The following is a 14,252-nucleotide window of genomic DNA, read 5'->3' as shown; positions in this document are numbered from 1 at the left end:
TCAGTAGGCAAATATGATCTGACAGTTACACATTCTCTTTACTGAATACAGCTGACCCATTCAGACGAGCTACTTAAAGGATCTGACATCACACAGGCTCTCTCCCCTTCTCTTGCTCTCTAATGGAAGCGATTGGTTGCAGGACAATCCTTCTCTTTTCTCCCTCCCCTCCATTCAAACGCGTTCTGAATACATATATAGGCTGGCTGTATTTTCCTGATAAGCAGTCTGTCTGACTGGAAACACCGTTTTCTCCAGTGCTGGGTTCTTGTGCTGTGCCAAGCTATCCTGTCTGCTCAGATATGCTATATAGGATCTGATTGCCTACTGTCTGCTTATTGAACTAGCAGCCGCAGCAGCCTCTCCTAGTCCTCCCTCCTAGAACCTGCCTTGCTACACTGGATCCTTCCAATCAGGAAAAGGGAGAGTCACTGCACCACCTGCCCCCTCCTCACCCCAACAAGAGAAAGAAGACACAGGGGATGCTGAGACTCTTCCTCCCATATGCATCACCCCTTCTACAGTTTGCTGTGTCCCGTTTACCTCTAATTATATTATGCATCACTTCTGCTGCCATTAGATTTGAAGAAGATAAGGTCAGGAAAGAGGGGGCCTTAGACCTGCCTACCTCTCTGCATCATTTACTGTACTCTGCATGAGGTGTCAAATGGACCAAGCTTGTAACAGGTAACTTATGTCAGTGCACCTCTGTCAGCTGTGTGCAAGAGTAGGTTTTTATGGAGAACTTGCTTTATATGTTCACGTCCTTCCAATCCAATAAAGTGTTGCGATCCAATTTGTACTCTAGACACATTTAAGGAGAACAAAGTCCTACATTTCCTCTTGCGTCATGGAACAAGAACATAGAATACAAAATCTTGAGATCCCATCACCTTTGGGGTACATGGACCTCATGATTCAAAGTGGAAGACAATTCCTGGGTACCCTAAAAGAATGCAAAGACTGTGGCTTGGTATCATCATACGCCACATTACAAGCACATGCCAAGTTTACCTGGATGGAGTTGTTGTGCATTGTATTGTGTTCTCTGGGACTGACTGGGCTTCGAATGACAACTACTACATGGATCTTCCAGGTCAGTGACACTCCCCTATATGTGTACACTGGGCCATATGCACAGGAGCAGAGTGGGAATGGATGAGGAAAGGACTAGTTGTAAGACACAGAGCACTTGTCACTGCAAAACAAATAGATAAAAAAATCAGTTTCTCTCATCCCCTAATACAGAGGAATCAAATGCACTCTCTTCTTACCTGTTCATAATAATATGAACTCATTCTAATACACAGACCTACAGTATGATCATGTAAATTTAAAAAAAGGCATATAAATAGTAATACACAGACAAAAGCATTAATAATCCATATGGTAAGCAGACTTCAGTAGTTAATTATTCTTGATATACAGTGATAAAGATGCATACTTTAAATACACAGATATCAGGAAACAACCTCCTTCTAATACAAATGAGAACTTTATGACATGATACATGAAAACTCTAACTTCCTCATAAAACACAGAAATGCAATGCATCCCATCTCATCCTAATATAAAGACAACATGACATGCCCATCCACTTCCTAATACACAGGCAGCAGCACACATATATATCTCACCTCCTAATATACAGACATCAGGACACATATATCTCACCTCCTCCTAATACAGAGACATCAGGATACATACATCACACCTCCTCCTAATACAGAGACATCAGGATACATATAACTCACCTCCTCCTAATATACAGACACCAGGACACATATATCACACCTCCTCCTAATATACAGACAACAGGACACATCCATCTATCTGCTCCTAATGTAGAGACATCATGAGACATTTATCCCACCTCCTCTTAATATACAGACATCAGGACACATCCACCTACCTCCTCCTATTATAGAAACATTCGGACCATATCTCACCTCTTCCTAATATACAGACATCAGGACACATCCACCTACATCCTCCTAATACACAGACGTAAGTATACATATATCACACCTCCTCCTAATACAGAGACATCAGGATACATACACACCTCCTATTCAGACATCAGGATACATACAGTACATCACACCTCCTCCTAAAACACAGACATCAGGATACATACATCACATCTCCTCCTAATACAGATACATCAGGATACATACATCACACCTCCTTCTAATACAGAGACATCAGGATACATATAACTCACCTCCTCCTAATATACAGACAACAGGACACATCCATCTATCTGCTCCTAATGTAGAGACATCATGAGACATTTATCCCACCTCCTCTTAATATACAGACATCAGGACACATCCACCTACATCCTCCTAATACAGAGAGATCAGGATACATACATCATACCTCCTCCTAATACAGAGACATCAAGATACATACATCACACCTCCTCCTAATACACAGACATCAGGATACATACATCACACCTCCTCCTAATACACAGAGATCAAGATACATCCATCTACCTCCTCTTAATATAGAGAGATACAGGGGCCTATTCATCAAACGATAAATGCCCAGTAACCATGCGGAAACGCTAGTTTCCGCATATTTAAGTTACCGGGCCATTCATCATAAGGGGTCCAATAGGACCCCCTTGGTATTCAGCAAACTCTGAAAACTGAAAGTTTTTGGAGTTTGCTGCCGAGAACAAGCGCCATCTTCAGACGGCGCTTGCTCTCGTAGCCCTGCTCCTTCCTATTAGAAGGAGTTCCGGGGATGCGCCGCCTCCTCACTACCTCCACGGCGGCTGTGCGCATGTGTGACCCGAGGTCACGCATGCGTAGCCGGGATGACAGGGAGCAGGTAAGTAACACAGCTACATTTGTAGCTGCGATAATAACTGAGGGGACAGCTGCTTTTCGGAGCAGTTGTCCCCTACCTGGAGCAATGATGAATTACTCCGGTGTAATCTATCCCAGCTGCGAGTTGGATACTTAAGTAACCCTCGCAACGAATTCAATACTTTATCATACTTACCGACTTTTAACTCCCCCTTTCCGGAAGGGAGCTGTCGGTCTTTCACACCAGGGAAAGGGGGGGGAGGGGTGTCGCAGCAAAAGAGGGTGATTAACAGCAATGTAAAGCAGGGGGCAGGGCCACGCTGATGCGATTCAGTGCAAATTGCGTCATGAGTCCCCCCCTGCTGCCGGGGTTTATCATGGAACCGCGGAGAGGTGGGGAAGGTCGCCAGGGCCTGGAGGCTTGCCTGCCTTTCCCGGGTGCTGGGAGCTGCACCCGATTTTCCGGAGGCTTCCGGCCGAATTGGGAGGGTAGGCAAGTATGTACTTCATCATCGGAGGCCATACGGCCTTCGATGATGAATAAGTCACATATCCCACCTCCTTCTAATACACAGACATCAGGACACATATATCCCACCTCCTCCCAATGTAGAGACATCAGGTCATATGCATACTACCTTCTCTGTCCTAATATACATACATTAGGATACAAACATCATACCACCTTCACAAAGACATCAGGATACATACATATTTTACACCACCTCCTAATACAGAGACATCAGATACATACATCACATCACCTCACCTCCTAATACACAGACATCAGGATACATACATCACATCTCATCCTAATACACATACATTAGGCATGCTTGCCGACTATCTGGCTGCCCCTTCCGGGAGGGAGCAGCCAGATCGGCTTTACTGGGGGGGGGTGGCCAGCAAATGGGCGGGGCCGGCCAGACTAAAAGAGTATGTGGGCGGAGCGTGGGCGGAGCCACCTGATCGCGTCTCTTTGGCCCCGCCCCCGCTACACACTGCCGATATTACAGGCAGCGTGAAGCAGGGGGCGGGGCCAAAATGACGCGATTCGACGTGAATCGCGTCACAGGCCCCCCGCTGCCGAGGATTTTGCTGTAATTGCGGTGGGGGGCAGGAGGGGTTTGCAGCCGCCGGGAGACTTGCCTGCCTTCCCAGGAGGTCGGGAGCGGCACCCGATTTTCGGGAGGCTTCCGACCAAATCGGGAGGGTAGGCAAGTATGACATTAGGGCACATATATCCCACCTCCTCCCAATGTAGAGACATCAGGTCATATACATCCCACTTCTTCGGTCCTAATACACAGACATCAGGATACATACATCACATCACCTTCTAATACACAGACATCAGGATAAATACATACATCACATAGGCAAATGCAGGGGGTTTCCAGTTGCCTGGAAACCCCCCTCCCCAGCCCACACCATGACCACAAATAGAAATAGTAATATAATAGAATTTTACTAGCACTACATGTTTGTCTCAGTATCACAAATTAAATAATTAGCACCACCTGTGGATCTTTTAACATGTGTCAGCCAGTAATAAGGCCCTCATTCAGAGGCGGTCGGAGGATGCAAGTGGTCGCTCAGAAACTGGGCGGCCGCTTGCATCCTGACCGCCCGCCTCTGTTTCGGTCGTTAGGCTGTGGGTTTACACCCACAGCTCTAACGACCACTAGGGTGATGGTCGCGATGGTGATAGACCATCGCGACCATCGGCGCTTACGACGAGACCCTAGGGTAGGGTCTCACTTGTCGTAAGCCCCGGAGAGCTTCTGGCTCTGTCAGAGCCAGAAGCTCTCCACTGACATCAGTGGATGTCAGTGGGGCCTCCCCCAAACGGCAGACGTTCCCATGGGAACGCCTCCGTTTGGGCTGCGGCCCGCCTTCCAAATGGGGCGAGCTGTCAATCAACATCGACAGCTCGCCCCCTTTGGAAAGAGACCGACAGCACCGGTCGTAGCGGGTCTCACGCATGCGCACGAAGGAGCCGGCTCCCTCGTGCGCATGCGCACTGGACAAACATTGAGGCGGCCGTGCGGTCGTAGACCGTACGGCCGCCTCTGAATAAAGCCCTAAATACACCTATGTACCAACTAGGAGATCTGTAAAACATGCACTGTTAGGGGTGCACTCCTGTAAACCATCTATAGGCTTAATTATTTATTTATACTGGATAATAATACACTATCCAGTGCATAACAAGACCAATATTTACATATATGTCCATGGCAGTGCTAGGTTCTTTTGCTGCTCCCCCAGACTGGTGACCACATCTGAAATTAAAACTTGCAGCTCAGACAGGATGGTCCTACTGCCGCATGTAATGGCTTGCTGTGATCGCTGGTCCTGTATGTGCTGTAATTATGATACATAATACACTTTGTATGACGCAAAGATGGATAAGTCCTAATTATGCCCTCTTCATGGACTGGTCACACTCACTCTAAAATCAAGCATTTGGAAACCCCCCTCAAGAAATCCTGCGTTTGCCACTGCGATCACATCTCCTCCTAATACACACACATCAGGGCACATATATCCCACCTCCTCCCAATGTAGAGGCATCAGGTCATATGCATCCCACCTATTCTGTCCTAATACACAGACATCAGGATACATACATCATACCACCTCCCAATACAAAGACATCAGGATACATACATCATACCACTTCCTGATACACACAGACATCAGGATACATACATCACACCCCCTCCTAATACAGAGACATCAGAATACATACGTACATTACACCACCTCATACACAGACATCAGGATACATACATCATACCACCTCCTAATACAGAGACATCAAGATACATACATAACACCTCCTCCTGATACACAGACATCAGGATACATACATTACACCTCCTCCTAATATACAGACATCAGGATACATACATTACACCTCCTCCTAATATACAGACATCAGGATACATACATCACACCACCCCGATACACAGATGGAATCGGTATGTAATGCCACCAGACTATACCGATGCTGGAAGCCCGAACTGTCAGGATCCCAACCGGGGCTGGTAAGTACCCTAACCCTCCCCTCTCCCCTACCTATCCCTAACCCTCCCTTAGTGGTGCCTAACGTCAGTATTTAGTACAGAGTCGGGCTTCCAGCGTTGGGATTCTGACGTCCGGCATTCCGGACGCCAGTAAATAAACTGCATCCCACACAGACATCAGGATACATACATTACACCTCCTCTTAATACACAGACATCAGAATAGATACATTACACCTCCTCTTAATACACAGACATCAGGATACATTTATCACACCTCCTCCTAATACACAGACATCAGGATACAAACATCACACCTCCTCTTAATACAGAGACATCAGGATACATACAGTCAGGTGCATAAATATTGGGACATTGACAGAATTTTCATATTTTGGCCTCTATTCACCACCACAATGGCTTTGAAATGAAACACACAAGATGTGCTTTAACTGCAGACTTTCCGATTTAATTTGAGGGTAATTACATCGAAATCAGGTGAAAGGTGTAGGAATTAAAAAGGTTTCTATATGTGCCTCCCACTTTTTAAAGGGCCAAAAGTAATGGGACAAACTAAACAATCCTAAATCTAACTTTCACTGTTTAATACTTTGAGGGGTATTCAATATGAAAGGTTAACTTCCCTGGCGAAGTTAACGTTTCATATCGGAGTTTTTTCTGCGTAAAGGTATGGTGCGCGCTCCCGCTTATCCCCGTATTCATAATAAAATTAACGAAAACGGGAAACTCTGAAGTTGGATTTGCGTAAAGTTACGAATTTTTCCTTAAAATAATTGTAAGACCCCCCTAAAGTTGTAAAGACATGGGGGAACACTATGGATACCCCCGTTTTAGACTTTAATTGAAAGTCGGGGATTTAAATAGCCGCAGCAGGTGCTTTTTTCCCCGACATTGAAGAAGTGATGCAGAAGAGCACTTAGGTTATTTTTTTCATTTTTTTAAGTGGTCCCATCAAATTTGGGGTACATGAAAATGGGTACTAGCATATTTTTAAGTCCCTAAAGTCAGTTTTTAAAAATTCTGCATTTGTGCACCTGCCGCTATAATTCTATTCTAGAAAACACCTGCCACATACATGCAGAATAGCCCTGAACCTATTTCCCTATTGTTTAACAATTTTTTCCCATTTTTTTTTACACCCCAATTTTTTTATTAATTTTTTGGGGTGTCCCTATTTTTTTTTTTTTACTTTTTTTGAAACAGTTCTTTTTTAAATGTCAATCTCAGGGGTGCAGGCTATTTTTTTTAAGCCTGCACCCCTAAACCCCAATTCTGCACTTTTTTTCGACACCTATTCAATGGTGAAAAGTTATCACCGTTTTTTATCAAAGACTTTTCAAAACTGCGATAAGTCTTTGAAATTGAATACGGTGTAAAACTAAAACAAGTGATATTAACGCAAAACCGTTAAAAAGTGCGATATTAACGCAAAAAACGATGTTATCGCACCCATATTGAATACCCCTATTTGTTGCAAATCCTTTGCAGGCAATTACAGCCTGAAGTCTGGAACGCATAGACATCACCAGACGCTGGGTTTCATCCCTGTGATGCTCTGCCAGGCCTCTACTGCAAATGTCTTCAGTTCCTGCTTGTTGTTGGGGCATTTTCCCTCCAGTTTTGTCTTCATCAAGTGAAATGCATGCTCAATCGGATTCAAGTCAGGATATTGACTTGGCCATTGTATAACATTCCACTTTTTAGCCTTAAAAACTCTTTGGTTGCTTTTGCAGTATGCTTCGGGTCATTGTCCATCTGCACTGTGAAGCGCCGTCCAATGAGTTCTGAAGCATTTGACTGAATATGAGCATATAATATTGCCCGAAACACTTCAGAATTCATTCTGCTGCTTTTGTCAGCACTCACATCATCAATAAATACAAGGGAACAAGTTCCATTGGCAGCCATACATGCCCATGCCATGACACTACCACCACCATGCTTCAATGATGAGGTGGTATGTTTTGGATCATGAGCAGTTCCTTTCCTTCTCCATACTCTTCTCTTCCCATCACTCTGGTACAAGTTGATCTTTGTCTCATCTGTCCATAGGATGTTGTTCCAGAACTGTAATGGCTTTTTTAGATGTTGTTTGGCAAACTCTAATCTGGTCTTCCTGTTTTTGTGGCTCACCAATGGTTTACATCTTGTGGTGAACCCTCTATATTCACTCTTGTGAAGTCTTCTCTTGATTGTTGACTTTGACACATATACACCTACCTCCTGGAGAGTGGTCTTGATTTGGCCAACTGTTGTGAAGGGGTTTTTCTTCACCAGGGAAATAATTCTTCTGTCATCCACCACAGTTATTTTCCGTGGTCTTCCGGGTCTTTTGGTGTTGCTAAGCTCTCCGGTGCGTTCTTTCTTTTTAAGAATGTTCCAAACAGTTGATTTGGCCACACCTAATGTTTTTGCTATCTCTCTGATGGGTTTGGTTTGATTTTTCAGCCTAATGATGGCTTGCTTCACTGATAGTGACAGCTCTTTGGATCTCATATTGAGAGTCGACAGCAACTAATTCCAAATGCAAATGTCACATCTAGAATCAACTCCAGACCTTTTACCTGCTTAATTGATAATGAAATAACGAGGGAATAGCCCACACTTGTCCATGAAATAGCTTTTGAGTTGATAGTCCCATTACTTTTGTCCCCTTAAAAAGTGGGATGCACATATAGAAACCACCTCCTCCCAATGTAGAGGCATCAGGTCATATGCATCCCACCTATTCTGTCCTAATACACAGACATCAGGATACATACATCATACCACCTCCCAATATAAAGACATCAGGATACATACATCATACCACTTCCTGATACACAGACATCAGGATACATACATCACACCCCCTCCTAATACAGAGATATCAGAATACATACGTACATTACACCACCACATACACAGACATCAGGATACATACAACAAACCTCCTCTTTATACACAGACATCAGGATACATATATCACACCTCCTCCTAATACAGAGACAGCAGGATACATACATCACACCAACTTCTAATACAGAGACATCAGGATACATACATCACATCATCTCACCTCCTAATACACAGACATCAGGATACATACATCACACCTCCTCTTAATACACAGACATCAGGATACATTTATCCCACCTCCTCTTAATATACAGACATAAGGACACATCCACCTACATCCTTCTATTATAGAAACATTAGGACCATATCTCACCTCCTCCTAATATACAGACATCAGGACACATCCACCTACATCCTCCTAATACACAGACGTAATGTAAGGATACATATATCACACCTCCTAATACAGAGACATCAGGATACATACAGTACATCACACCTCCTCCTAATACACAGACATCAGGATACATACATCACACCTCCTCTTAATACACATACATCAGGATACATATATCTCACCTCCTCCTAATATACAGACATCAGGACACATTCATCTATCTGCTCCTAATATAGAGACATCATGAGACATTTATCCCACCTCCTCTTAATATACAAACATCAGGACACATCCACCTACATCCTCCTAATACACAAACATCAGGATACATACATCACACCTCCTTTTAATACACAGACATCAGGATACATATATCACACCTCCTCCTAATGCACAGACATCAGGATACATTGGCCCTCATTCAGAGCCGCTCGCTATTTGCGGTCGTTCGTTCACAAACAAGGGGTGGCTATTCAAATGATCCATTCGCTCATTGCGGTCTGTTCACGCCTCTAAGTCTGAACGAGCGAGCAAAACTTGCGGTTGTAATTTTGAAAAATACACCCCCTTGCCGCTCGCACCATACGTCATGTCCGCTATTTATTAGATTAATCGAGTACATCGAACAGCGTATGAACTGCTCGCTATTCTTGTGGTTGGTTTTTTCAACCGCTATTTTGCGAGCAGTTCTGAGTAAAAAAAAACCAAGTGACGTGGTCAATGACGCTGCTGGATTAATTATGCACTCCCTTAAAACGCCCGTTTTGACCTTTAAGCACGCCTGCGATCTGATTTCCACTCCCCGTTTTCAAGCACCTTCCCCTGTTACCACCCACATACGCCTCCTCCTGTCACTCAAAGTAGCAGGCATTCGCTATTTAGCGAACAAACGATTTTCGGCCGCACTGACTGGTTCGCGCATGCGTATTACAATCCGTACGCATGCGCAGATGAGCGAACATCGCTCATAACGAACGAGCGGCCGCTTACGAGCGGCTCTGAATGAGGGCCATACATCACACCTCCTCTTAATACACAGACATCAGGATACATATATCTCACCTCATGATACACAATACACTTTGTATGACGCAAAGATGGATAAGTCCTAATTATGCCCTCTTCATGGACTGGCCACACTCCCTCTAAAATCAAGCCTTTGGAAACCCCCCTTAAGAAATCCTGCGTTTGCCACTGCGATCACATCTCCTCCTAATACACACACATCAGGGCACATATATCCCACCTCCTCCCAATGTAGAGGCATCAGGTCATATGCATCCCACCTATTCTGTCCTAATACACAGACATCAGGATACATACATCATACCACCTCCCAATATAAAGACATCAGGATACATACATCATACCACTTCCTGATACACAGACATCAGGATACATACATCACACCCCCTCCTAATACAGAGACATCAGAATACATACGTACATTACACCACCACATACACAGACATCAGGATACATACAACAAACCTTCTCTTTATACACAGACATCAGGATACATACATCATACCACCTCCTAATACAGAGACATCAGGATAAATACATAACACCTCCTCCTGATACACAGACATCAGGATACATACATTACACCTCCTCCTAATACACAGACATCAGGATACATACATCACACCACCCCCTGATACACAGATGGAATCGGTATGTAATGCCACCAGACTAAATACCGATGCTGGAAGCCCGAACTGTCAGGATCCCGACTGGGGCTGGTAAGTACCCTAACCCTCCGCTCTCCCCTACCTATCCCTAACCCTCCCTTAGTGGTGCCTAACGCATACTTGCCTACCTTTCAGAATCTCTTCCCGGGAGAAGCCCGGGTAAGAGAAGCAGCAGGGGGCCAATGGGGGCGGGGCCTAACGAAGCGCGTCATTAAGCCCCGCCCCCTCATGGTAAAACTGCCGCGATTGGGTGAAATTTACATAGGGGGCGGGGCCAAATGCTGTGATTCATGCCGAATCACATCTTAAGCCCCGCCCCCTTCATGGAGACCCACGAATGCCGCGGGTATTCTGCTCATTCTGCCCACTTCACTAGGAAGTGGGCAGAATGCGGGAGAAATGCCTACCCTTCCGGGGGTGCGGGGGGTTACCCGAAAAATCGTGAGCCTCCCGCGAAAACCGGGAGGGTAGGCATGTATGGCCTAACGTCAGTATTTAGACGCCTATCTTTAGTACAGAGTCGGGCTTCCAGCGTTGAGGTTCTGACGTCCGGCATTGCGGACGCCAGTAAATAAACTGCATCCCACACAGACATCAGGATACATACATTATACCTCCTCTTAATACACAGACATCAGGATACATACATTATACCTCCTCTTAATACACAGACATCAGGATACATTTATCACACCTCCTCCTAATACACAGACATCAGGATACAGTTATCACACCTCCTCCTAATACACAGACATCGGGATACATACATCACACCTCCTCTTAATACAGAGACATCAGGATACATATATCACACCTCCTCCTAATACACTGACATCACAATACATTTATCACACCTCCTCCTAATACACAGACATCAAGATACATACATTACACCTCCTCGTAATACACAGACATCAGGATACACACATTACACCTCCTCGTAATACACAGACATCAGGATACAAACATCACACCTCCTCTTAATACAGAGACATCAGGATACATATATCACACCTCCTCCTAGTGCACAGACATCAGGATACATACAACAAACCTCCTCTTTATACACAGACATCAGGATACATACATCACACCTCCTAATACAGAGACATCAGGATACATACATCACATCATCTCACCTCCTAATACACAGACATCAGGATACATACATCACACCTCCTCTTAATACACAGACATCAGGATACATTTATCCCACCTCCTCTTAATATACAGACATAAGGACACATCCACCTACATCCTCCTATTATAGAAACATTCGGACCATATCTCACCTCCTCCTAATATACAGACATCAGGACACATCCACCTACATCCTCCTAATACACAGACGTAATGTAAGGATACATATATCACACCTCCTCCTAATACAGAGACATCAGGATACATACATCACACCAACTTCTAATACAGAGACATCAGGATACATACATCACATGACCTCCTAATACAGAGACATCAGGATACATACATCACACCCAGTGGCGTAACTAGGGTATTTGGAGCCCAGGGCAAATTTGAAAATGGAGCCCTCTAGCCCCCCATGTGCGCGCGCGTCAAAAAATGGGCGTGGTCACTTAAAAATGGGGCGTGTCAACATGACACACCCCTTTATTTTCAAACTGAACATTTCTATCCATATGCACCTTAACCCCAGTAGTACCCCTTATACAGTACCCCCAGTATGCAGTTGTGGTCCCTCTCATGCAGGCCCATAGTAGTGCCCCTTATACAGTATCCCCAGTAGTGGTCCCTCTTATACAGCCCCCAATTAGTTCCCCTTACTCAGTACCCCCAGTAGTGACCCCCCAAATGCAGTGCCCCACGTAGTGTTCCCCCTTATGCAGTGCCCCCAGTAGCAGTCCCCACAATGCAGTGCGCCCAGTAGCGGTATCCCCTTATGCAGTGCCCTTTTATATAGTGCCCCCAGCAGTAGTCCCCCCCATGCAGTTTTCCCAGTAGTGGTCCCCTTATGCAGGCACCCTGTAGTGATCCCCCCTATCTAGTGCCCCCTGTAGTGGTCCCCGCAGTGCCCCTAGCAGTAAGCCCCTTATATAGTGCCCCCAGCAGTAGTGTCCCCCCCTCCCATGCAGTGCCCCCAGTAGTGGTCCCCCTGATGCAGGCTCCCAGTAGTGACCCCCCCCTATCCAGTGGTCCCTGTAGTGGCCCTTCCTATTATTGCCCCCAGTAGTGGTCCCCCGAGTGCAGTGCCTCTAGTAATACTAGGCCCCTTTTAGAATGCCCCCAGTGGTAGTCCCCACCCAAGTAGTAGTCCCCATTAGAGTAGCCCCCCCCAGTAGAGGTCCTCCCAATGGCACCCCCAGTAGATGTCCCCCCCAGTAGTAGCCAACCCCTCCCCCGTTGTGCAGATAGGTTTAAAAATAAATAAATATATATAAAAATACATTTACCTGATTCCACGCTGCTCCTGCTCCTGTCCGCGATGCCGCTCCCGCCCTCCAGTCCGCCCGGGCTGGCGCGTTCAGCATTATGGGACTGACGTCATGAAGTCAGTCCCATTACCCACTGCAGGAGCCGGACGGAAGTCCGGCTCTTGCAGTGGGTGCTGCAGCAGTCAATGAGAGTCTATCTGACTCTCATTGGCTGCTGTTTAACACACGCATCGCCGCCAGCGCTGGCGGCGATGCGTGTGTTATGCACAGCCTGAGCCCGCCTCCTGGCGCTATTGGGCAAGCGCTCAGGGGGAGGGAACGGGCTCAGGCGTGCAGCACAGGACCGGCGCTGGAAGCCTAGAGCCGGTCCTGTGCAAATGTGTAGCGCTGACCGCACTCATTGCAGTCGGCGCTACACTGGCTATCTAGGGCGGGCGGGCCGGTACCGTACCCAGGGCACGAACCCCGCTCGCCCTGCCCTAGTTACGCCACTGATCACACCTCCTCTTAATACACATACATCAGGATACATATATCTCACCTCCTCCTAATATACAGACATCAGGACACATTCATCTATCTGCTCCTAATGTAGAGACATCATGAGACATTTATCCCACCTCCTCTATATATACACCGACATCAGGACACATCCACCTACATCCTCCTAATACACAAACATCAGGATACATACATAACACCTCCTCTTAATACACAAACATCAGGATACATATATCACACCTCCTCCTAATGCACAGACATCACGATACATACATCACACCTCCTCCTAATACTTAGACATCAGGATACAAATATCACACCTCCTCTTAATACACAGACATCAGGATACATATATCACACATCCTCCTAATGCACAGCATCAGGATACATACATCACACCTCCTAATACAGAGACATCAGGATACAAATATCACACCTCCTCCTAATACACAGACATCAGGATACATACATCACATCTCCTAATACACAGACATCAGGATACATACATCAGGTCATGTGCATCCCATCTCTTCTGTCCT

At 45.6% G+C, this 14,252-nt stretch overlaps 1 protein-coding gene across 1 annotated transcript in view; it reads left to right on the top strand.

Moving 5' to 3' along the window:
• The first annotated feature begins 234 nt into the window (after positions 1-234).
• CERS1 (ceramide synthase 1) overlaps positions 235-14,252 on the top strand; it is a 54,670-nt gene continuing 40,652 nt past the window's right edge. Inside the window, exon 1 of the mRNA XM_088460294.1 lies at positions 235-1,096. Within this exon, the coding sequence (XP_088316420.1) occupies positions 851-1,096 (246 nt within the window). The 5' untranslated portion in view covers positions 235-850. The remainder of the gene's footprint in view (positions 1,097-14,252) is intronic.

Source organism: Taudactylus pleione, unplaced genomic scaffold (genome assembly GCF_031769625.1).
Source record: "Taudactylus pleione unplaced genomic scaffold, aTauple2 ptg000044l, whole genome shotgun sequence".
NCBI lineage: Eukaryota > Metazoa > Chordata > Amphibia > Anura > Myobatrachidae > Taudactylus > Taudactylus pleione.
Note: the sequence above shows the minus strand (reverse complement) of the source record. Positions and strands in the feature narration are given on the sequence as shown.